Below are 22,831 nucleotides of genomic sequence, written 5' to 3' on the forward strand. Positions count from 1 at the left end.
CCGTTTGGATGCTTTAGCAGGTTTTCCTCGTAACTCTAAACAATGTTCTTGCAACAAAGCGGTCCGAATGTGTATGGTAGAAAAGCTGCGAGGGTGCTGTGAAACTAAGCTTCATGGGGATACTTTCTGGGCAAGAAGGCCAAAGAACAGATCAGGAAGCGGAACTGACCAGGGTTTAAGGCCAAATAACACACCCCTTTGGCCACATCTAGGTCACTGGGGAAGTGGCAAATACTGAATCATCAGGCTGTTCCACCAAATACCATGTGCTCAGGTTGTGACTCACCACACCATCCTGATACTTCCAAAATCAGCTGAATACTGGTGTGCCCAGACCAATCTGGACTCTGAGTGGAATGATCAGATTTGGCTCTGAATTAAACACCCAAATGCACTGTTAAGTTGTGGGCAAACATATCAGACGACACAGCGATTCTTCCAAAGCAGCTCTTTATTTGTAAGCTGGAACAGAACTGAACTGAGGAGCTCAGTCAGCCTGCTTATATAGAGCTCTAGAACAATCGTAACTGTTGCGACTTTCTAAAACTATCCAATCACGGAACGTCACTTTCGATCCTTCATTTGCATACAAACTATCCAATCACTGAACGTCACTTTCTATCCTTCATTTGCATAACTATCTACAGTATCCCCCTGCTGGCCCAGGGTGAAAACTTCAGTACATAACATGCACAGAGCTGGTCCTTTCGTTTGACCTTCCTTCTTTTGGATGCCATGAGACACCAAGAGCCACCACAAGGCATGCACTATCCCTGGCTTCTTTTTGGCAAACAGCACAGGCATTAGACTGGAAGTGAGGAGCCTGAACGCTCCATGTAGTGCAGGACTGCAACTCCCATCAGGCCCAGCCAGTGTAGCCAGGGAGGATGGGAGTTGCGGTCCAACCCCTTCTTGAATTAGATACTCACTGTCCATGCTTTAGAGTGGCAGCTATTTGCTGACCTCCAAATGCTTGGGGAAGCCCTATATAAGCCTATAGTGTATCAAGGTTTGGAGCCATGGATGAGTTTAACAGGACATTTCCTTGAAATCTTTCAAAAGGAAAGATGGAAAATGAGCTCAGTCTTTCTTGAGCCTTAGAAAGTCGCAACCACACCCAGCTTTGGACTGGAAAAACCACGATGGGATGGGATGGGATGCAATGACGCCACCGGCAATGTGCATCATTTACTCAAATGCAGGTCCTTTGCAGCAGCAGCAGCAGCAGCAGCGGCGTTTAGGAGATTACCGGCAACAGCTTGAGTTTAAAATGAATAAATAAACAAAACTCGATGGGTTTGTAAGTGGCTTTGGAAAAGAAAAACCAGTCTTTTGGTTGCGTGCCAAAGAAATCAGTCCCGTACAAGCAGGTCGGAGAACTGCAACAGAAGGGAAGGGAGGCTAGGGAAGGGAAGTAATTGAGGCTCCAGCAGGGCCTGGTTTGGATGCTTAGTAATAATCCTTCTGCTCGCTTAAAATCAGCAGGGAAGGGGGATAGTGCACACGATATGACCCAGGGGAGAACCTCTCCAGACCCAGCCCAGCTGGATCCAGCTCCCCACCCCCTCCCACTGCCAAATCTCCATCGGCACCGGCCTCTCCCTCCATTCCTTCTGTCCACACCCTAAGCAGCAGGCTTGGGGTCCTGCCATCTAGCTTCAAAGCCAAAAGGATATTAGCAAGTGCAGGGGAGGGGAGGGGAAAAGAAGACAGAAATGAGCAAAAGGCGGGGGGGGGGAGACATTGGAGCCGGAGGACGGACAGATATAATAGATGAATCCAAGAAAGAAAGAAAAATAGAGAATGCTATGCTTGTGTTGGGACTAGGCAAGTGCTTTGGGTCACAAATCTACTGCAACTCCTTAGCGCAAGGATTTTCAGGGTGCCAAGGCCCAGAGAGACAGAGCTGTCCAAAATGACAGTATCAGGTTGCAATCTTAAGCCCCACTGAATTCAATTGAACTTACTTCTGAGTAGACATTGTTAGGTCTACAGCCTATGCAAAATCAGGCCTCCACAAGTCACCTTTCAGTCACTTTTCCCTTTACAACAAAAAGTCCTGCAGCACCTTAAAGACTGGCATAATCATTTTTGGGTTAGAATTTATTAGAAGACAATCTCATATATCTAAGCACTAGGCTTATTCGGAGAAAGGTTCTCCCTAACCCAATTTTTACCAGATCAACCAAAAGCTGGAATCCAAGCCTTTTCAGAAAATTGTCTTATCACAGAAATGCACAGTTTATCATTTACTTCAAATATTTGTACAATGAATGAATATGCAACAAATAAGTAGTTGTAGCAAGGAATCCAATGTCATTCACAGTAGCTGTTAGGAAAATGCTATTTATTCCACCACTATCCACCCTGGCTAGTGAGAAAGTGTCATTTATCCCCCTAGCAGCAACTAACAACTGTGACTTGAAGTGGCCATTGCATCACAGCTAATAAGATGCGCCTTCTTCCTTCATGTCTGTACCATTTAATGAATGTTTTCAAAGGATTATATGTGCTTTTAAATTTATAAGGCTGAGTTGCCATTGCTGTAGTGCTTCAGTACATGAACCCTCCCTTCAACAGAGAATGAAAGAATAAATAAATTAACAACAACAACAACAACAACAACATATTTATACCCCGCCCATCTGGCTGGAACAGAATATTAAAAACACAATAAAATATCAAACATTAAAAACTTATACCAGCAAGGCTACTGACTCCCCATAACAATCTCCTGCAATGCCATCACCTTAAAAACAACTAAACACGCCCCTTTTCCAATAGTGGAGTGCCTATCTCCCTCTGTTCAGAAAACCGTGAGATTCCTGTCACCACTCTTACCCCTATGTATTCAGTCTATTCCCCTTCTCAATCTCTTATGTAGGGACACAATATTGTGCCACTCTCAGTGGATTGGAACTAATACCTGCCCCAATTATTTTGCCATTGCTTGGATGGGTGGATAAATCAATATAGCCCTGACCTGATACTAAGTCCAGCACATAGTGGAATAAGAACTTAAGCTGAACCATTCGGCGACTACTGCTGGATCCCCAGTCTCAAGAGGCAAACAATAAGAGCCACAAACAAAGTACATTAGGGTTGTCTGTGTGTGGTGACAGAGCCCAAGGAAGAGACTCACCTGCAGAATAACACTGTCAGGCTGGTTGAAGTTGGGAGCACTTGACCTGGCACTAGACGGGTCTTGAGTCGCTGGCCACAAACCCAGGAGCTTCCGTCCACAGGTCAGGACCCTGCACGGATGCACACACAGGAGAAAACAGACATTAGCACCAGATTCAGGCTCTAGTAGTAGTTAAGAAGACCCAGTTAGCAAAAGCAGTGCCAACAAAAAACCAATTATCAAAGCAAATCACTCCACAGAACATTGAGGTTGTTTTCTGTTACCACACTCCATTCCTTAGCAATGTTACCACTGTCTGGAAGAAGATGGCTGGACTGACAAACCCTGAATTGCTCCTCTTAGGACCTCTCTCTACAAATTAGGGAGGGTCAGCTCCTGAATTTCTCTCTCTCTATCCACTATATGATCCTGCTCACATGATCACTCAAGACCCTTTTGCTGGCCTGCTTTCCTGAGCAGTTGCCTTTTTCTTAAAAGGGGCTATTAGGAACAGAGTGACCTTAAGCACCAAGCATGTAATAGCCCACAACTCTATTCAATCCCCTGGGTCACTTATGGTCTGCAAATCTGATTCTATTCACTGAAGACTTAATCAAGGCCAGGGTTTCCTCTCCCACTATGCTACACATGTGCAATTGGAACAGAACAGAAATTGACTAGGAAGACTGACTAGGAAGCTACTGCTTTTGTTAGATGACCACTGTGATCATCTCATGCCTTGCTCAGTAATGCCAGACCGTGCCTGTTGCAGTTCAGGGACTTTTGTGCCATTTTGGCCTCACCATGTGCCATTTCCCCCACTTGCACCAGCATATCTGGATATGTGTGCATATGTCCCTTGTCAGCTGAGGACAACGCTTCATGCAACTGATGAAGTGGCCTCTAGTTGACAAAAGACTCTTCTTTTGCATTTGATCTAACAGGCTGATACGGCCTGTCCCTTTGGAATTCATCCCAAACAGATGTCCCAGAAAGCTACACTGCTTATGCTCTCCCACACAGAAGCAGGCACACGTACTGCCGGAAGTTGAAGAGTGGTGTGGTGACCCAGCCCAAAACCTCTGGGACACGGCGCTGCTTGTTGGTCTCGGAAGAACTCCCAGGAGGCGGGATTGGAATGGCATAGAGTGTGGCTGTCAGGAGAGTCTCTCGCGGGAGGCGATTCACTTGGACCGGGAAGCAGATTCTGGAAGAAGTAGAAGCCAATGAGCAAGAACGACAGCTTAACATCCATTTCCCTCGAAGAAGCAACTATCTAATAAAATAACTTACACTACAGCACAGCCTTCAACAACTTGGTACCTTCCAGATCTATTGCACATGTACTTGCTGGGGCTACTGGGAGTTGCAGCCCCAAAACATCTGTAGGGCATCAGGCTAGAGAAGGATGTGCTGCTGCATGGTTAGTACGCAAAGTCTTTGAGGAGGGGGCGGTGGAATTATGCCATTTGCTGTGAGGTAAGTGACGGTGGTTTCCATTTGACTGGTTCTGAGCAGACACTGAAAGACAGTGCCAAACGTCAGCGGCTGAATCAGTGTCTTCCTGGCATAAATCCAGCACTCATTAAGATTCAGCCACATAAGACCTTGTTTCACCCTGTAGGAAGGTTGTGCACTTCAGCCAGCTTTGAGCCTCTGCTTCTTTCCTCCTTTCCCTCGATTGCATTTGAATTCAAGGCCCAGTTGCAAAAAATAAAAATGCAAAGCATCCAAATGTATGACAAACACAATAAATCACTGCTCAGAATTGGATCCATGTGTGTGTGCATGTACACTCACACATACCGTACATAAATGAAACATACACAGAGAGCGCGACTTGTGTAAATGTGTCATTTTGTTATCTCTTTTCCACAAGGAAACCTGTTTCTACTGCCTTAATCCTACAGCTATAGGGACACCGGGCCTAGCGTGCAGCCATCAACATTCATTTTCGCGGTCTGGGTTTCAAAGATAAGGAACATCTCAAGGCTCTGAGGCAGTCAAGAGTGGGAAGGTAGGAATAATGAAGCACAGTTTTAAGACACCAAACAACTGGATTTCAATGAACGTTATGTCCAACAAACTGCATCTCAAGGGATATTGTTTGGGGAGGGTGCGGAAAAATCCCAGGATTGCCCGGAGAAAGAAAATTACTATTAAGCCTGCTTTAAATCTGCAGTATAGCTCAGTCAGAAGATATGAGACTCTTAATCTCAAGGCCGTGGCTTCGAGCCCCACGTTGGGCAAAAGATTCCTGCATTGCAGGGTGTTGGACTAGATGACCCTTAGGGTCCTTTCAAACTCTGCAATTCTATGATTCCAGGTCCTATAGGAGGCTGAGTATCAACATGTGGGGTCCTCATCTGGTTGGGCAAACCCCAGTACCTCAGAAGGGCTCACTGGTGCCCTAAGCCCCCTTTTAACTATCAGGGCACCCACTGGCATAGGAGGGGACCCACCACTTTGCAGAGGACCTGCTCAAACTGCCCAACTTGCCCTACAGGCTTCGGCTGTAACAAATCCTCCTCCTGCTCTTTTCTCGTCCATCTCTAACTTGACTCTAGTTGTGTGGCTTAGCCTATATGTGTTGTATTTCTGCATTTCATTTCTCCCCACAAAAATGCAGGAAGGAAGGAAAGTAGGATACACGTCCAGGACATACACAGCAGAACCACCACCCAAGCTCATATTATTATTCCTCTGGAGAAGCTTCAGACTGTAGCTGCAGCCAAAGGAGAAATAGGTCATGTTGAAAGACTATCACTGCTCTAACGCTCAGCGTCTGAACCCCTGCTATGCAGCAATGGAAATTTTTAAAAAAATGCACTGCATGGCACATAAGCTTCTGGCTCAAGTCACTCCTGGCAGGAGAAAGAAGTAGGCTGGTCCTTCTCATCGGAACAACGGGGAAAGGGGAAAGATAAGCAGAGCCGAAGACTTCCCTGCTTGAAGATCAGAGATACAGAAGGAAAAATTACCAAGTGGTGATCAGGGATCATTGAGAAGCAGCAGTTCAGTGAAAGGACAGGCACAAAAAGGTAAAAAGGTAAAGGACCCCTGGACGTTTAAATCCAGTCAAAGGTGAATATGGGTGTGACACTCATCTCGCTTTCAGGTCAAGGGAGTCGGCATTTGTCCACAGACACACTGCTACGGAAGCCAGAGCACACAGAAATGCCATTTACCTTCCCGCCGGAGCGGTACCTATTTATCTACTTGCACTGGCGTGCTTTCGAGCTGCTAGGTTGGCAGGAGCTGGCACAGAGCAACGGGAGCTGACCCTGTCACAGGGATTTCAACCGCCAATCTTCCGAACAGCAAGCCCAAGAGGCTCAGTGGTTTAGACCACAGCACCACCCGCATCCCACTGGACGAGAACACGCCAGGACACACCATGACACTACAAACATGTTCAGTGTTAGGATGCAGACTTTCCTCCCTAGACATTGCATAGAATCATAAAGTTGAAAGGGCAATCTACTTCAACCCACTGTTGATGCTGGAAATCAGCTCCTACACATCTTGGATAGGTGGCCACCAAGCCTCTGCTTAAGAGCCTCTAATGAAGGAGATGCCACATCTTAAAAATACTGATACGTATATCTATGACCAATGGTAGGTACCTGAGTCAGTACATCTGTTATAGATTCCTAAAATTCATAACTTCAGGCCACTGCCTGTATACAGAGATTAAAAGCTGCTTCCCAAGAGTCCTTGAAACAAATGTGCTCATCTTCCTTCACACCCCTCCACCCGGATATTTTAGTTCAGCCTTCCCAATGTTTTGGAATATAACTGCCACCAGACTCACCTCGAAGAGAGACACCAGGTTGAAGGAGGTTGTTCTAGCTCATCATAAAGGGCAGGAGCTTTACAGTGAAGGCTCCCTTATTTGTCCTCACAAATCACTATTTTAGCTTTATAGGTAGTAATTTGATTAGGATTACTCGGTGAAGTCCACGGCTGAACAAGGAGTTGAAGCAAGGTGACCCAGATTAAAAAATCCAAGCATCTGGCTAGTGAACCACACAGGCTTGCCACTCTTCAAAAGAGTGATATTGGGGCTCAAGCATGTTTGGAAGTCATACATTAATCACCCGCAACTAGCACTACTCTTAATAAAATACCTACGGTTTTCTCGGTGCTGTATAAAGATTAGGAAAACACCTTCTTTCCAAAAGGCTTCCCCTCAAACAACTGACATGCTCATTACTAAATGCTGAGGAAATGACACACTGCATGTGTTCAGAAATGCTTTATTAAACATTTCATATACTCCAGCATTGTGCTGTGGGGGATTTTGTTTTTTTAAAAAGCAGGCTTTGGAGATACAGTGAGGCCGGCTTCGGAGGAAGCTGTGCGAGGACGTCTCCGGTTGCAAGAGGGAGTGCAACCGCCCTGCATCGCCCATTTCCATCTGGAGCTTTCCTGGGAGGAGCTGGGGGAGGCACATGAGCACTAACCTTGTCCAAGGGGGTTTCCCCTTCCTATTCCGCCATCTTAACAGGAAGGACCACCAGCCAGTCCCCTCAGCCGATCCCGTAGTGTTAGCAAAGCTGGGGAGTGTGCCAGATCAGCGTGGCCTGATACCCGCCCAGAGGCAGTCCAAGCGTGCTGCACATGCCTGAAAGCCCTTTGTGCAGCTAAGGGCCAGCAGGAAAACGGCTACATGGCAGGCCCCTCATTTGGGCTGTTCCCATCCTGGGGCTCATCCACTGAATAAAGCACTCACACTGAGCGGAGCTGAGGCAACACTCTCCATGTAGCTTCACTGTGCATCCTTCTGCAGGACAGGCAGCTTCTAAAATTATCTATTTCCCACCTCCACCCCCATCTCCTCTTGCTGGCCTAGAAAAAATGTCAAATGTTACTGGACCTCAGTGGAGAGGGGGATGGCCAGCAGCCTTCCTGCTGCCCAGGCTATTTTAGGATCAAGTTCCCTTCCCCTTCAGCAACTGCACAGTGTATAGCAACGAGGTCTTGGGAGATGGCACCCGCTCCCACTCCTCTGAAATCCTACACCCATCGGAAGTTATTTTGCCAGGTTCTCAGATTCAAACTTCTGCCTGTGGGAGGGAGTTGTCCAGGCATGCAGGGCCGATTCTGTGGAGTCACAAAAGCAGCGAGGGACCAAGTCACGCTTTACACAGCAGACGAGCTGGCTGCTTTCCCACTATCTGTCTCCCCAGGAAGCCCCCGTGAAGATCGAAGAGGAGACCCAGTGGACATGCGCCAAAAGCCACAGGCAGTCCTAGTTCCCTGGCATGTGCCTGTCGCTTGTCCCTTTGTTGCCTTACGGACCTGCATCTCTCCTCTTCAGACATTACGGCATTTGCCAGGAGATGCACCTTGGAAAACCAGCACTGTAAGACGGGAAGGCCAAACTACACAACCACACAGAATGGTAGCCCTGCTTTACTGCTGCATGCTTTTTAGGGATCACTGTTTTACATTACTAATTTATAATACACATGTTGCTTTACAGCAGGGATGGGGGACCTGTGGGCCATACCTCACTCCACTCCATTCTCTCTCTCTCTCTCTCTCTCTCTCACACACACACACACACACACACACTTACGTCTTCCTCATGGGGCTTGAAGCCTTGTGGGGTGGGGTAGGCTGATGCAGAGCAGAGAAATTAAAAGTAAGCAATAGATTATGAACCCCCTTTGCACTACACGGCTTCTTCACTCTGTAGATTGAAAACTGGGACTTTTTGCCTGCAAAGCTTTGTAGCTACAAGCAGAGGAGAATTATTTCTCATCCACCTCCTTTATCAACTTGCATTAAAAACACATAAGATCGCCCTTCCCCAGCCACTTTCCCACCCTTTCCTTTATACCCTTCTGAACACAGACAGGGAAGGGCAGGTGGGGAGGTGCCTTACTGCTGGTCCCAGATGATGAGATGGAAGAGATACTTGTACACATGAGCTTTTCGGGTTTGCAAGGGGCTGCAGAGCTCTTTGCCACCATGGCTGAGTGAGCAGGAGAGATAGAAATCTTCATAGCTGTAAAAAAAAAAAAAAAAGGAAAGGAGAGATGGGTAATTTTTTGTTATCTCACAGAGCAGAAAGAAAAGGCCTTGATCTCCGAAAGACTGGAGGCAGAGGCTGGGAGGAAGCAGCCTGCTACAATTCTTAGCTGCAGTCGAATAGCAAACAGGAGGAACCAATGAAATAAATACTTGATTTATTTCAAACTCAGCAGCTGAGTCACTGGTGAGAATCTGTTTTAATCTCAAGCCTGGAACAGCCCCACCTAGTCCTCCCCAGCTCCCCCCAGCCCTCACACAAAGGAGAATGAATGAATAGCAGGCAAACCCCAGATGGTTCAAGTCTGGTTGATAGGCACAAATCTTGTCCATTCGATTAGAGGCATCCTGACTCGGTAGATGACCCCCAACTACGAAACTTCTCATCCGCCCCTTGAGACTCATCAAGGCCAGAAGCCTTGCTAGATCTTTTATTTCAGCTCAGTTTTGAGGGGCTGGGGAGAGAGAGAGAGACTGGGACAGGGTTACAATCTGTGCTGCTTTGTTTGTTTCAGCAGCATTTTTACAGGACATTTTATGTTTGAGTTTCAGTCTACAGTTAACCACCTTCGAGCCTTGGAGGATATTCAAAACATAAATACATTTTCCCACGAACCCCCTTGATGCAATCCTTGAATCCTCAATACCCTATTCAATTTTGCAACTGCAATATTCACATGTTCTTTCCCCTGTTTACCTCCACTCCCCTTTCCTTCCTCTGCTGTTATTCTGGCGTTGCTTTCTAGACTGTATGCCACTTGGAGCAGGGACCTTTTATAACACCACATGTTATAAAACAATAGTCAACATGTACATTACCGAGTGTCATGCTTATTTCCCACATGCCAGAAATATTCTTGCTCCTGCTGCATTCCACAGATGTAAAATATGCCCAGCAGACAGACATAAGGCAAAAATGCTGGTATTTTAACCCACTGTTCAAAATACTGTCAGCTTCACTTACATAGCTCACTAAGATACTTGAGGGAAATGGTTGAATTATTTATTGTGTTTTTCCACCTTTCCAGGGCAGTCTTCAAAAAGAACAGTCATTAAAATGTTAAAATACTAAAATAAAACAATGGCTAATTAATAACTTCCTCTTCTAACTATGTTTTTGCCACAGTAGAAATCATTAGATTTCTATACACCTATACATTTACAAGCTTAGAGCCATCACCCTGCGTCCACAGACTGATTCTAGGCGCTTCCTCCCTGACAACAAGCAACAACAGGGCTACGAAAAGAGGGTTGTGCCAACCATATTCTTCTTAAAACTCTGGTCATAAGAAAAGCTTGCTGGACCAGGCCAGAGGCCTCCCTAGCTTAGCATCCTGTTCTCACAGGGGTCAACCAGAAGCCCAAGGGAAGTCTGCAAACAGGACACAATTGCAGCAGCACTCTCTCCGCCTACAATTTCCAGCATCTGGTATTCAGAGTCACACCGCCTCTGACAGCAGAGATAGAAAACAGCTACTGTGGTTGGTAGCCGTCAACAGCCTATCCTCCAAGGCAAGGTTGCAATTTCAGGTCAGACGGTTTCTTCACCCTGACTTAACTCCCACAAACCGGACCCAAATTTGAGCAGAAACCCTTTTGGCTGCTCAATGGCAGAACTCAATCCATTTCCAGCTGTTGACTGAGGGAGAGGGGGCTAGAAGGTGGCAGTTGTCACTCACTCACACACCCACACACCCAACAAGCCAAGCCTAGAGTCTTTTCCTCAGGCTGTGCTCTTTTCAGAGACACTCTCCCAACTTCCTTCCCAGCTAGCTGGATTGACATACGCCACGGAGAATGCCATCACATGGCGCTCTTGTCAGAAGGACTGGCCATGTGACAGGTGCCAAGCGATGATGCAGGGAGGGCTGCGGGGCAACGAAGGTCAAGACAGGCCTGGATTTCCCAGGCTACTGCCTTTGTTCAGAGTCACTCATTGGAATACATTAAGGATGGTACAAAGGCAAGAGGTCCCTGGAGGGGCGGCGGCTAATGTTGCCATCACTTCCCCAACCCCGACCCTCTCCCCCCCCCCCACTTGCATGTGTCTGCTGCTGGGGATGTGGATTACTAAGGGGCACCTCCCAGGCATTGCCTCCGTGCCTTTAGAGAAACACAAACACACAAGCAAAAGGCTGCTTACAAAGGAATGTCCCCTCCCTGCCCAGACTTCCTATTGTCCCTATATCCATTAAGCGATTCCCTTCCACTCAGTCATTGGCTGAAGGGGCAAGAGCCCAGGCTGAGAAGCAGCCATCTGTCACTGTCTGTAGGACCGAGCCAGAGAGGCGGGGTGCCGAGACCAAAGGATTCTCCCAGAGCATTCCAGGGAGCCTCCAAAAACAGCCCTGAACAAGAGTCAGATCAGCCAACTCCCTTACAGGCAAGCATTCCTCTAGTCTTCTGACCTCAGCTAGCCAGCCTCATTCTTCCGAGGGGAAATGCGCCGAGTACAAAATGTTGTGTTTGCTTAAATCCCTACCAGCCTGATTTCTAAGAACTTGTCAGAATTGGGTGAGCAAAGGGGCCGGGAATATGCGACACTGAATCCATGAAGCTGATCTTGGATTTAAATGGCAAATTGGCTTCATTTAGCCAGTAAAGGTTGAAACAATTTCTCCCCACTGATGGTGACCTCGGGCAGCCAAACGGAATCTGAAATATAACCAGGAAGTCATGAAATGGTTGAGATAAAGAGCATGGCTGTGTTCACACGTAATGCTGAGCCCAAGCCATGACTTAGGATGAATGTGTGAGCTCCCATGGAGGACGGGACAGTTGCTTTGCTCTTTGCTTGTCTTTCTAGCTCAGCAGCTAAGCCAAGGTTTGGTTTAGTGTGTTGTTATAGTTAAAGCTCTCTCCCCCTTAACCATGTGCTGGTAAAGCTTAACCACAATCTCAGGTTCCAACGACACACTAAACCAAACCTTGGTTTAGCTGCCACACCGTCCTGAGTGAAAAGGACTATGGAAGAGCAAAACAGCTGAAATTTCCTGCCTAGGAGCCAACACAGTTGCACTGTCCCATCATAGCTTGGGCTTACTGTGATGTGTGAACCTGCCAGGTCGATATGTGTTTCTGACCAGGGTGACACAACTAGTTCACAGGTGCTCCAATGGATAACAACCACCTGTGTGCTGTGTATAAATCAGGAAAAAGGAGTTGCACCTTTGCACAGCTTTACAGTCCTGATCCAAATACGTATAATGCCCCCACTATGCCTGCTATGTATGTACACACACTTGATCCCAAGATCTAACGCAAAGTGTCAGGTGGTCCTTCCCTGGCGCCAGAGAAAAGACGTCGCTGCTTACCTTGCCGCCCAGGTTATGGGAATGCGGTGAGTGGCATAGACGGTGAAGGAGAGGGGGCAGGAGAGAAGCCGGGCCTCTTGGGAGAGGCAATGTTTTCGGTTCCCGTGAATCGCGGTCTGGAAGTCGGCATTGAATGTGTTGCAGTAGAGCCCCACCAGATCCAAGATGGAGGCCGTCAAAGCTTCCACAACTTTCTCTGTAAGGGGGGTGGGAATTGACAGAAGCACTTTGAAACCTCACAAATATGCCCCCACAGAGCAAATATGCTTGGCAGACCCTCTGACAACAGGAAGGCCTGCCAAGTTCCAACCTTCAAAGTTGCGAACCCTTTCTGGAAATTCCTTATGACTCCTATAGTTCCCTCTCTGCAGGGCTGTCATAGTCTGCAGCTTTTCCAAAAAGAAACCAGCACTCGGCACCAAGAAAAGTCCTGTGTGGGTTATACATATTAAGATAACTCCATAAATTTGCTTATTTTGCATAATTTACTCTGCTTCTATTAATCTGAAGTGAGCAAGCAGATATTAGGGAAGTTTTTAATGTTTGAAGTTCTATTCTGTTTTTAGTGTTCTGTTGGGAGCCGCCCAGAGTGGCTGAGGAAAACCAGCCAGATGGGTGGGGTATAAATAATAATAAAATAAATAAATAAATAAATAAATAAATAAATAAATTATTATTGCAAAGCATTGACGCCCTGCCTCCTGGTCATCAATAAAATCTTGCTCAGCCTACCCACAGGCCTCTACATGACTCTGCATGCATCCATTCACACATGACTCCCTTTACAGCTACAGTGGAAAGAGATTTGCTTTCTTAAAAAGGCTGCTTAATTACCATAATTTATACAGGTTACTGAAATTGGTTTTTCTTGCAGCAGAATTTGAATTAACTTAGCAAATAAATATTGGTGTATACGTGTTTGTGGCATTTCATTTAATAACATTTTATTTTTTTACTTTATGCCACCTTAATAATGCATTTAGACTGAAGTACAAATCTAAACAATAAACTATAAATTATACATACATGTATATAAATGATTATAAACAAACATTTATAAAGGTGTACAACTGGCAGAGCTACAGGCGCTGCAGATGAAGTCAGCATGCATCACTTTGTAGCTCCTACACAAGTTACTTAATCCCACTTCTATCCTAAAGTTTATTCCTTTACTCCTGAAGTTCCCTTGTCTCCATTAAGACAGGGATACCAGAAGACAAGCACAGATAATAGAATTTCAGATTTGGAAAGATCTTGGGGGTTATCTACAGATACAAGCCCCTTTCCTCTTCTCGGGACAAAACCCAAAAGCTACCATTTGCCACACAGGCCAAAACATACAGGTCTCTACACTAGCGGCCAAAATTGTGGAAACATTTTGGAAAAAGTTTATTTCCAAAGTCTGATGGCTCGTAACACCACTTTCTTTGGAGTAATGCCATAAAATTATATACCAGTGGAAAGATAATTTAATGAAGAATGCAATGCAACAAAAGTTGTTCAATTATCTATATTCTATCAAAAGTTATAGCCAAATATATGGTTTTGCCTTGTGTTGCAAGATGTAGCTTGCCAGTGGGTGGGTGAGGATCACTTTCCATTGGTAAAATGGCCTGGAAGGATGTCTCTCATGGTCTAAAGGGTCCTACACCTCCTTTCAACTGTTTTTTATATAAAAAATCATGGCAGAGGTTCCTGTTCAAGGATCTCCCACATTATGTTTACTTTGACCCTGAAGCGCAATCCCTCAAGGTCTTTAGTGTAGTTGGGGCTTCAATATTTTTGAAAATCAGGTCTGAATTTTCATTATTACTAGGAAACCACCCTGCTCTGAAAAGTCTGGTTAATGGAATAGCAACTCTAGGGACTCAAGATGTCTAAGCTGAAGATTCAAAAGGCTAATGATGATGATGATGATGATAATTTGTTCAATAAATAACAGTATGCAATAATTGGAAAAGTGCACTTGGGAGGCAGTGGAAAGTAAAAAGCCTTCAGAATTCAATAGCAACAACAGGAGAAGAGAAATTATTACCTCTGTTTTCCCTCATGGCCAAAACCTTTGGATCCTGCTCAGGAAAGAGAAACCAGAGGAGAAATATTTTATGAAAATCAGACTGAAAGGCAAGCAACTCTGAGCAAACACTTTATATAACATATGTCAATATATTTCCACTCCCAGCAGTTCAAGCTATCCAACTTTGGGAATAGCAGCTACATTTTCCCAGGTTTGGAGAAAATTCTAACTACTTTATTGCTTTATTGTAAAATGTGTGTTCCTTGCTTCTGTCCAGAAGCTCAAAAATGGACTTACGATCAAAAACATTTTAAAAGCCGCCAATAAAATAAAATTCCAGAAGATACACACAAAGCCCATTAAAACAAAGAGAAATTCAAGATCTATTTTTTTAAAAAATAAATAAATGAAACTGATTGAAAATCCATCCACATAATTAAAAAGCTTTCTGAAAAGGGGAAAAGTCTCTGAATGTTCTCTGAGTGCAAAGAACAAAGGACTTAGGGAGTTCCAACTAGCTGATCCACTGCTGAAAAGGCTCTACCTTTTGCTGCAACGGAAAGCATCAGCCAACGTAATGGCACTTTAGGCAGATCCAACTCCTGAGAATGTACTGGAAGAGGGCATTTTAAAATATGCACTCCATATTGGACGCAGCAAGGTTATCACAACAAAACTGTCCAAGGTCAAATTAACACGCAAGGTTTAAATCAGGTGTGCTCAAAGTCAGTGCACAGTGTGGATGCAAAAACTTTACACTGGCTAGAATTCACAACTGAATTTTTGTCCACAGCTATCTTGCCTTAACAGTAGTCACATATGGCAAAAAAGAGAATCTCAAATGTGCTTTTTAGTGTCAAGTGTGACACTAAAAACTAAGTTGTCACAAGGGCACTTTTTGTCCTTTCTTAGCTACATCTTTTTAGAAAATGGAAGAGTCTGCTAAAATAATTCTACTCTCCTCTTTCTCTCATATTTAGCTTAGGCACTCAGATTAAATATTGCTGCTTCCTGACACCAACTTCTGCTTCTCACCTTCTGGATTTTGGGCTGCATGCGAGACGGACAGGGTGGCAGTTGATTCAGGGCTGCAGTGATCTCCTGGGACTCCACAGCAGCCAGAGCATTGCAAATGGCCATGACAGACTGGATCACTCGTTCTGCCTTCACTTGGACGTCTCCCTGGATGAAGAATTGAAAGTCTCATGTCTCAAGGTAACAGCACATAGAGCCACCTCAAAGAGTTGTGCGTATAGCCAGCATCTAGGGCATGGGAATCAGCAGCCCTACTACTACAACTTCCATCATCCCTGACCACTGGCCATGCTTGCTGGATGTGATGGGTGTTGGAGCCCTACATCTGGAGGGCACAGGTGCCCAACCCCTGATCTAGGGTGAATGAGAGTAGTAACCCCGCCATAAATTTACTTCACTTATCTACCTCTTCCTTAACTGCCTTATCACTAAACTTGGCTTCTCTGGACATAAACTCGGTGATTATTCTGCAGTAAAATCCCAGTACCTTGTGTGAGTCTGACCAAAGAGAACATAAAGAGGAGCCTATCAACTCCAGCAGATCTTAGACAGCTGCTCAACAAAGCACAAAAGAGTTTGTTCATACTCCTTTTACCCCAAACTCAACCAATGTCATAAAAGTGGAAGACAAATGGGTCTTTATCATCATCATTTCCATATCGTGGCCACCAGCTCTGCATCTTAAGATTGGCCTTCAACATAACAGGATTTGAAGAAATAAAGCAGCTACTCTGTTGTGTTCAAGCATGTCCTGATTCACTAGTGCAAGTAATAGGGCCTTGGACTTCCGTTCCAAAGTCCTGCTTTGATGGAACTACTGTCCTAACGTCAACACCAAGTTTCCTGGAACCCATGAAGCCATTTGATATTACCAGCTCCTTCCACCAATATAATTTCAGCCTGGGAACCTCAGAACAAATAGGTAGAAGTGCCACTAAGGGGCACTGTTGCTTGTTGCACATGAAGCTCTATAATCCATTGGATTGATAAAACTCTGCAGTATATGGTTTGCAGGGGCAAAAGAGTCAACAGTCAGCACTATAGAGGATGTAGAAGAATGGACCTACAGTTTCCCAGCTGCACTGCACATACCGCTAACTTTTTATTATTTTTTTCATTTGGAAGGAAGGATGCCATGCTGACAATTGCTCTAGCAAAAGCTTGTGGAAGAGTGGGGTTAGGGCCAGAAAGAGGAGCCCGGCTGGATCAGCATCCTGTTGTCACAGTGACCAAACAAATACCAATGGAAAGCGCGCAAGCAGGATGTGAGACAGCAGCAACCAGTTCTCCCTTGTTATGCCCAGCAATTGGTATTCAGCCTATGACACAGTAGGTCAGGGGTCACCAACCTAAGGCCCATGGGCCAGAAGCAGCCCACGGAGGTCATTTGACCGGCCCACGAACTGTCCTGGAACTGAGCTGCCCACTCACGCACTGCGCTAAACCGGCACAGTGCAGCGCGAGGACTCACTTCCGCGGCACCAGAAATCGCGTCTGTGCATGCACAGACACCGGAAATCACAGGCGCATGCACAATCCAGTCTACAAAGGGATCTCCACGGGACCAATCCAGCCCAGTCAAGATAAACCTTGCCAACCCCCACTGCAGGTAGTACATACACAGACATACATTTCCATACAAACGCGCAGGAAGGGAGAAATAATGTAGGACCATGCAGGGGGAGCAAAATCTTCAGAGAGTAGTAATCTAGCTACTGGAACCTAGAAAGCTTTTCCTTTTCCCTGCTTAAAAACCACAGGATCAAGTAACTTGTTCATTTCTCAAATGTGTTATTTTCAGGATCCATCACACACCTCAAGATTACATACTAGTGAACTACATTCCATTCAGCTGAGATTTCCTAGATAGCTTTGTTATGACTCACCTCTTGAAAGGAGAATGGTTTCTTTCTCACACTCACTCTCTCTCACACATACTTTCTGCCCCCAGTCATGGCAATCTGACTGCAAGAGGGTGCTTTCACAGATAGGGACCAAACTAGTTCTTGTTCCAATCAGTTTGCTAAAAAGCCCTTCACCTTCATCACTAGCAAGGACCAGACAATCACACAAAAGAGATGTCTAAAGGCAATTCTAGCTGCTCAGTTGAATATATTATCGTTCCTGCACTCTAAGCTAGAGTTCACAAAGCTAAGCTAGGACTTGAATCCACTACTCCTGATAATTTTTTGGAATTATAAAGTGTTGGCAACCTCAGTGTTGGCAATTTAGAAGGTTGTCAAAGTCTCCTGCTTACCCCTTTCCTTTCGCTAAATTCACTACTCCCAAGATCTAAAACACACATTCTAATCTCTACATTAAGTGCTCGATAACGTAGAGGTTTCAAAATGGAAAAAACCCAACTCTATATGAATCCCTTTACTGTCATGAGAAATTTAACCTTCACAACGTCTTGGGTTTCTTTTTTGCCTACCTTCACAAGTATGTTTTTGGCTGTATTTATCGCAAGGGAAGGGAAACTGAAACAAACAGTAGATAGGAACTTGCTGTTAAAAGCTGCTGACAATTTCAAGATTAGAACCTGGGGATCACTTCACTACACCCTGTTTGTTTTCTGCTCTGATAGCAAACGCTGCTATGCAGATCCGCCTCTTGGCTGTAGTCCCAAGCACACTTGTGGCTGGCAGCCCTCACCTTACGCTGGGAAATTTGACTCTCATGAAGGATTCAAGACTGGAATGAGGAAGAGGAGAAGCAAGCAGTGGACTGTCAGATGAGATGGGAGAAGCAAGGTTCAGGGCATTTATTTTATAAAGCAAACGTCACTCTAGCGAAAACAGTAAAAAAACAAACTAGCACCTTATCAGCTTGAAGCAGGAAATGAAACAATGTGAGCAACATAGTGAAATGGGAAGGGCCTGGAGGAAACTGCAGCGTCGAAAAATACTTGCATTGTCATTTAACCCTAGCCTATGTTTTCACAAATACTTTCTATCATACAATGGTCTGTTATATTTGGCATCTTCAAATGTACCTGTGATGCCCATACCAGGTGCTATATTGCAGTAGTGACCAGCAGGGCAGCAATGCTGATCTGGCTTCCCTATGCCATATGTCCCTGCCACTTACCAAGAGGGAGAGGGGTATGGTGGCAGGGAGCTTGGCAAAGTGTGGGCACAGTGCTAGAAACATCGGATTGGCTCCACTGCTGCACCCACACCATGCCAAGCCTCCCTCTTGCTAACCAGCAGTGGCAGGAGCCTTTGGAAAGCCAGCTCAGCAACACAGCTGGGTCAATGCTGCCCCACCAGCCACTACTGTTCACTGCCAAACAATAAGGTGGGTTTTATACCAAAGTGGGTACGGACAAAGCAAGTGCAAAGCTATGTGCTTCTTATCTCACTGCTGCCAAAGAAGACCAGGAACTGGAGATGTAGCTCAAAGAACATGGGGCAATGGTTCAAGCTAGGAGGAAAGTGATGGGAAGACTGGTGATCAGGGTGTCTCAGGGAAAGTGGTCGAGGGTTACTGGGTTCCCCATCACAGGCTTCCTTATGGATGGATTTCATAGCTTGAAGATGCCAAAGGTGTAATGGTTACATCTAATAATATTCACCAACACAGAGGTTTTTGCAGCACACCAAAGCCATATGCATAGTTCAACGTATGTTCAACCACAACATTAACCCCAATGCTATCCTCTCACCTCCACGGCTAGGAATACATCGACCTCGTTGTGGAAGGTATCGAAGAGGAGACTCAAGGCCTGCCTAGTGGAAGAAACAACAACAGACAGCTTGGCACAGAAAAAGGAAGCAAATCACGGCTGTTACGTATGGAGGAAATGGATCTCTGTAAAGGCGAGATCTTAAGCAACAGCCCAAAGCCATTGGTCCATCTAGTTCAGAACTGGCAGTGTCTCCTGAGATTCTCAGACGGAAGACTTTCCCATCCCTACCTGGAGACGCTTGGCTTCAATTTGGGACCTTCTGCATGTAAGCCATGCTCTACCATTAAGCCAGGGCCCTCTCTCCCAAGAGGCTGGAGGAATTTCAATATGCAAGGCCTAAATTAAGAACTCCAGCACTTGGTCTATTTTTGTTTCACTTTGGGGGGTTTGGGGGGCACAGTGCTTTTTTCCTAGAAAAATAGGTGCCAGTACTCACCATGAAGTTGTTGCAGTAAGTGCCACACTTTTTAACAACAACAAAAAGAGGTGCCAGTACTGTGTACCCTTGAGTACCCCCTTTAAAAAGCACTGGCCTTACATAGGTCACCCGAAGTATGCTGCTGCTGCCACTCCATAAAATCATAGAATTGCAGAGTTGGAAGGGACCACAAGGGTCATCTAGTCCAACCACCTGCAATGCAGAATTTTTTTGCCCAACGTGGGGCTTGAACCTGTGACCCTGAGATTCTCCGTTCATCTTTACCTGGTGATGGTCTGCTTGATTGGCCTTTCCTGGAGATGAACGTAGTGGTTGAGCGTGGAAGGACTCTGGTCATCGTTCACCTGCATACGTGAAGGTTAATTACTCACATGCATCTTGACTCCGTTTGCATGTAATGCTAAGGAAAACCATGGCTTAGTGTGAATGAGGAAACGTGCAGGTTCCTGGAGCAAAATCGCCGTTACTGCGCTCCTCCCCTGGTCCAGCTGCAGCTAAGCCATGGGCTGGCTTAGCATTACTATTATTTTTTATTTATTACCCATCATCCATCCTAGGATCTCAGGGTGGAAACAGTTCAAAGCAACTTAACAATCACAAAAATAGTGCAGGTATAAAAATATACAATTCAGGTGTCAAAAGCCAGAGTTAATAGGTACCGTATTTTTCGCACCATAGGGCGCACCGGACCATAGGGTGCACCCAGTTTTTAGGGGGGGGGGGGAAATCAAGAAAAAAATCTTTTTCCCCCCCAGCCCCAAAGAGCAGCGTACAGGGTGCGCACAACCTCTCCCTGTCGGAGGGGTTGCGCGCAGATATGGAGCAAGCCAAGTTTTGGCTTCCCCTTTAGCCCCATGCAGCCTCTCCTTGCCGGGAGACGCTGCGCAGGGCTAAAGAAGCCATAGCCCCGCGCAGCGTCTCCTTGCGGAGGGGTTGCGCGCAGCTATGGAAGAAGGCAAGGCAGCGAGCGGGATGGATCCCGCTCGCTGTTTTGCCTTCCCCTTTAGCCCCGCGCAGCGTCTCCTTGCGGAGGGGTTGCGCGCAGCTATGGAAGAAGGCAAGGCAGTGAGTGGGATGGATCCCGCTCGCTGTTTTGCCTTCCCCTTTAGCCCTGCGCAGCGTCTCCTTGCGGAGGGGTTGCACGCAGCTATGGGAGAAGGCAAGGCAGCGAGTGGGATGGATCCCGCTCACTGTTTTGCCTTCCCCTTTAGCTCCGCGCAGCGTCTCCTTGCGGAGGGGTTGCGCGCAGCTATGGGAGAAGGCAAGGCAGCGAGTGGGATGGATCCCGCTCGCTGTTTTGCCTTCCCCTTTAGCCCCGCGCAGCGTCTCCTTGCGGAGGGGTTGCGCGCAGCTATGGAAGAAGGCAAGGCAGCGAGCGGGATGGATCCCGCTCGCTGTTTTGCCTTCCCCTTTAGCCCCACGCAGCGTCTCCTTGCGGAGGGGTTGCGCGCAGCTATGGGAGAAGGCAAGGCAGCGAGTGGGATGGATCCCGCTCGCTGTTTTGCCTTCCCCTTTAGCTCCGCGCAGCGTCTCCTTGCGGAGGGGTTGCGCGCAGCTATGGAAGAAGGCAAGGCAGCGAGCGGGATGGATCCCGCTCGCTGTTTTGCCTTCCCCTTTAGCTCCGCGCAGCATCTCCTTGCGGAGGGGTTGCGCGCAGCTATGGAAGAAGGCAAGGCAGCGAGCGGGATGGATCCCGCTCGCTGTTTTGCCTTCCCCTTTAGCCCCGCGCAGCGTCTCCTTGCGGAGGGGTTGCGTGCAGCTATGGAAGAAGGCAAGGCAGCGAGTGGGATGGATCCCGCTCGCTGTTTTGCCTTCCCCTTTAGCCCTGCGCAGCGTCTCCTTGCCGGGAGACGCTGCGCAGGGCTTTCCTGGCTTCTCTGGGAGGTGGGGGAATTCCCCCACCTCTCGCAAAACCGGCAGAAGCCGCGCGCACTTTAAAAGGGCTGCACGGCTTCTCCTGGCTTTCCTGGGAGGTGGGGGGATTCCCCCACCTCCCGCAAAACCGGCAGAAGCTGCGCGCACTTTAAAAGGGCTGCACGGCTTCTCCTGGCTTTCCTGGGAGGTGGGAGAAGGGACTGATGCGGCCCATCAGTCCCTTCTCCCTCCTGTGGAAAAGCCCGCAAGAGCGCACGGAGCTCTTGGGGGCTTTTCCCGTCTGCCTCCCCCCCTGCATTCGCTCCATAGGACGCACACACATTTTCCCTTGCTTTTTAGGAGGGAAAAAGTGCGTCCTATGGTGCGAAAAATACGGTACCTCTTCAGTATTTGCTGAAAGCTGAACAGTGAAGACACCCCTCTGTGGGGAGGGGGTTTTGCAACTTAGGGGCTGCCAAAGAGAATCCCCTCTCCCAGACCACCCCCCTTCTGGTTCCACCCACTTTTAAAACCCGAGAGTTACATGGAAGGAGAGGGCCTTTCAGTGGTTTAACACTTCTGGGTACAAGGAGGTCCTTTTGAGGAGGAGGAGCAACATTGCCTCCTTCAAGGCAGATGGTACTTCCCCCTTCTCCAGTGAGGCATCAATCATTCCTGGGACCCACCCACTCAACCCCTCCAAGAATCCAAGATGAGCAAGGGTCAAGGAAGCAGATGGTTGGCTGCCCAGATCCTTAAGCTGCAATAATCGAAACAGATCCAGTATGGATGGAACAGACAGTGCTCTAGATGCCACCATTGGACCTGCAACCTTAGGCAAGATGGAGCACATGTTCCATCTGTACTAGTAATGGCAGAGACATCACACAGTCCTGTTGCTCACTGGCAAGCAAATACTTACCGTCCTAGCCAAGTCAGTGCGCACAGCCTTCCTCTTCATCAGCTGCAGCCGGATATCAATGTCAAACTTCCTGCAGTGCTGGATGTATTCATGACTTCCCAGTGGATGTTTGCTGAAAGGATGCAAACACATCAATAAATTGTAACTAAATGGCTTTTCCCCCTGTGCTGTATGGAGGATAAACCAGGCAGGAAAGAGCAGATTACTTGGAGCCTCCAGCACCTAATATATCCTAGCTCTGCAACTGCTTTGGCTTGAAGACACTGAGTGTGTCAAGTAATCTTTATATACTTCAGTTTTGCTCCCCGAGAATCAGAGACCTACAAATTCCATAGCTAGGCTTAATTAAATGTATATACTTTCCCCCACCCAGTGTAAAAAATTGCAACACTCAAG

The 22,831-nt window shown here is 46.7% G+C and overlaps 1 protein-coding gene across 2 annotated transcripts in view; it reads right to left on the reverse strand.

Moving 5' to 3' along the window:
- The window catches only part of PIK3C2B (phosphatidylinositol-4-phosphate 3-kinase catalytic subunit type 2 beta), a 96,699-nt gene that overhangs the window by 23,894 nt on the left and 49,974 nt on the right, over positions 1 to 22,831 (reverse strand). For both annotated transcript variants that reach the window (XM_082228107.1, XM_082228108.1), the window contains exons 6-14: positions 22,436 to 22,547; positions 19,924 to 20,003; positions 19,197 to 19,260; positions 15,530 to 15,676; positions 14,513 to 14,546; positions 12,478 to 12,673; positions 9,018 to 9,140; positions 4,164 to 4,331; positions 3,143 to 3,254 (exon numbers count right to left, since the gene is read on the reverse strand). In XM_082228107.1, the coding sequence (XP_082084233.1) occupies positions 3,143 to 3,254; positions 4,164 to 4,331; positions 9,018 to 9,140; positions 12,478 to 12,673; positions 14,513 to 14,546; positions 15,530 to 15,676; positions 19,197 to 19,260; positions 19,924 to 20,003; positions 22,436 to 22,547 (1,036 nt within the window). The remainder of the gene's footprint in view (positions 1 to 3,142; positions 3,255 to 4,163; positions 4,332 to 9,017; positions 9,141 to 12,477; positions 12,674 to 14,512; positions 14,547 to 15,529; positions 15,677 to 19,196; positions 19,261 to 19,923; positions 20,004 to 22,435; positions 22,548 to 22,831) is intronic.

Source organism: Podarcis vaucheri (genome assembly GCF_965113315.1).
Source record: "Podarcis vaucheri genome assembly, chromosome: 6".
NCBI classification, from domain to species: domain Eukaryota; kingdom Metazoa; phylum Chordata; class Lepidosauria; order Squamata; family Lacertidae; genus Podarcis; species Podarcis vaucheri.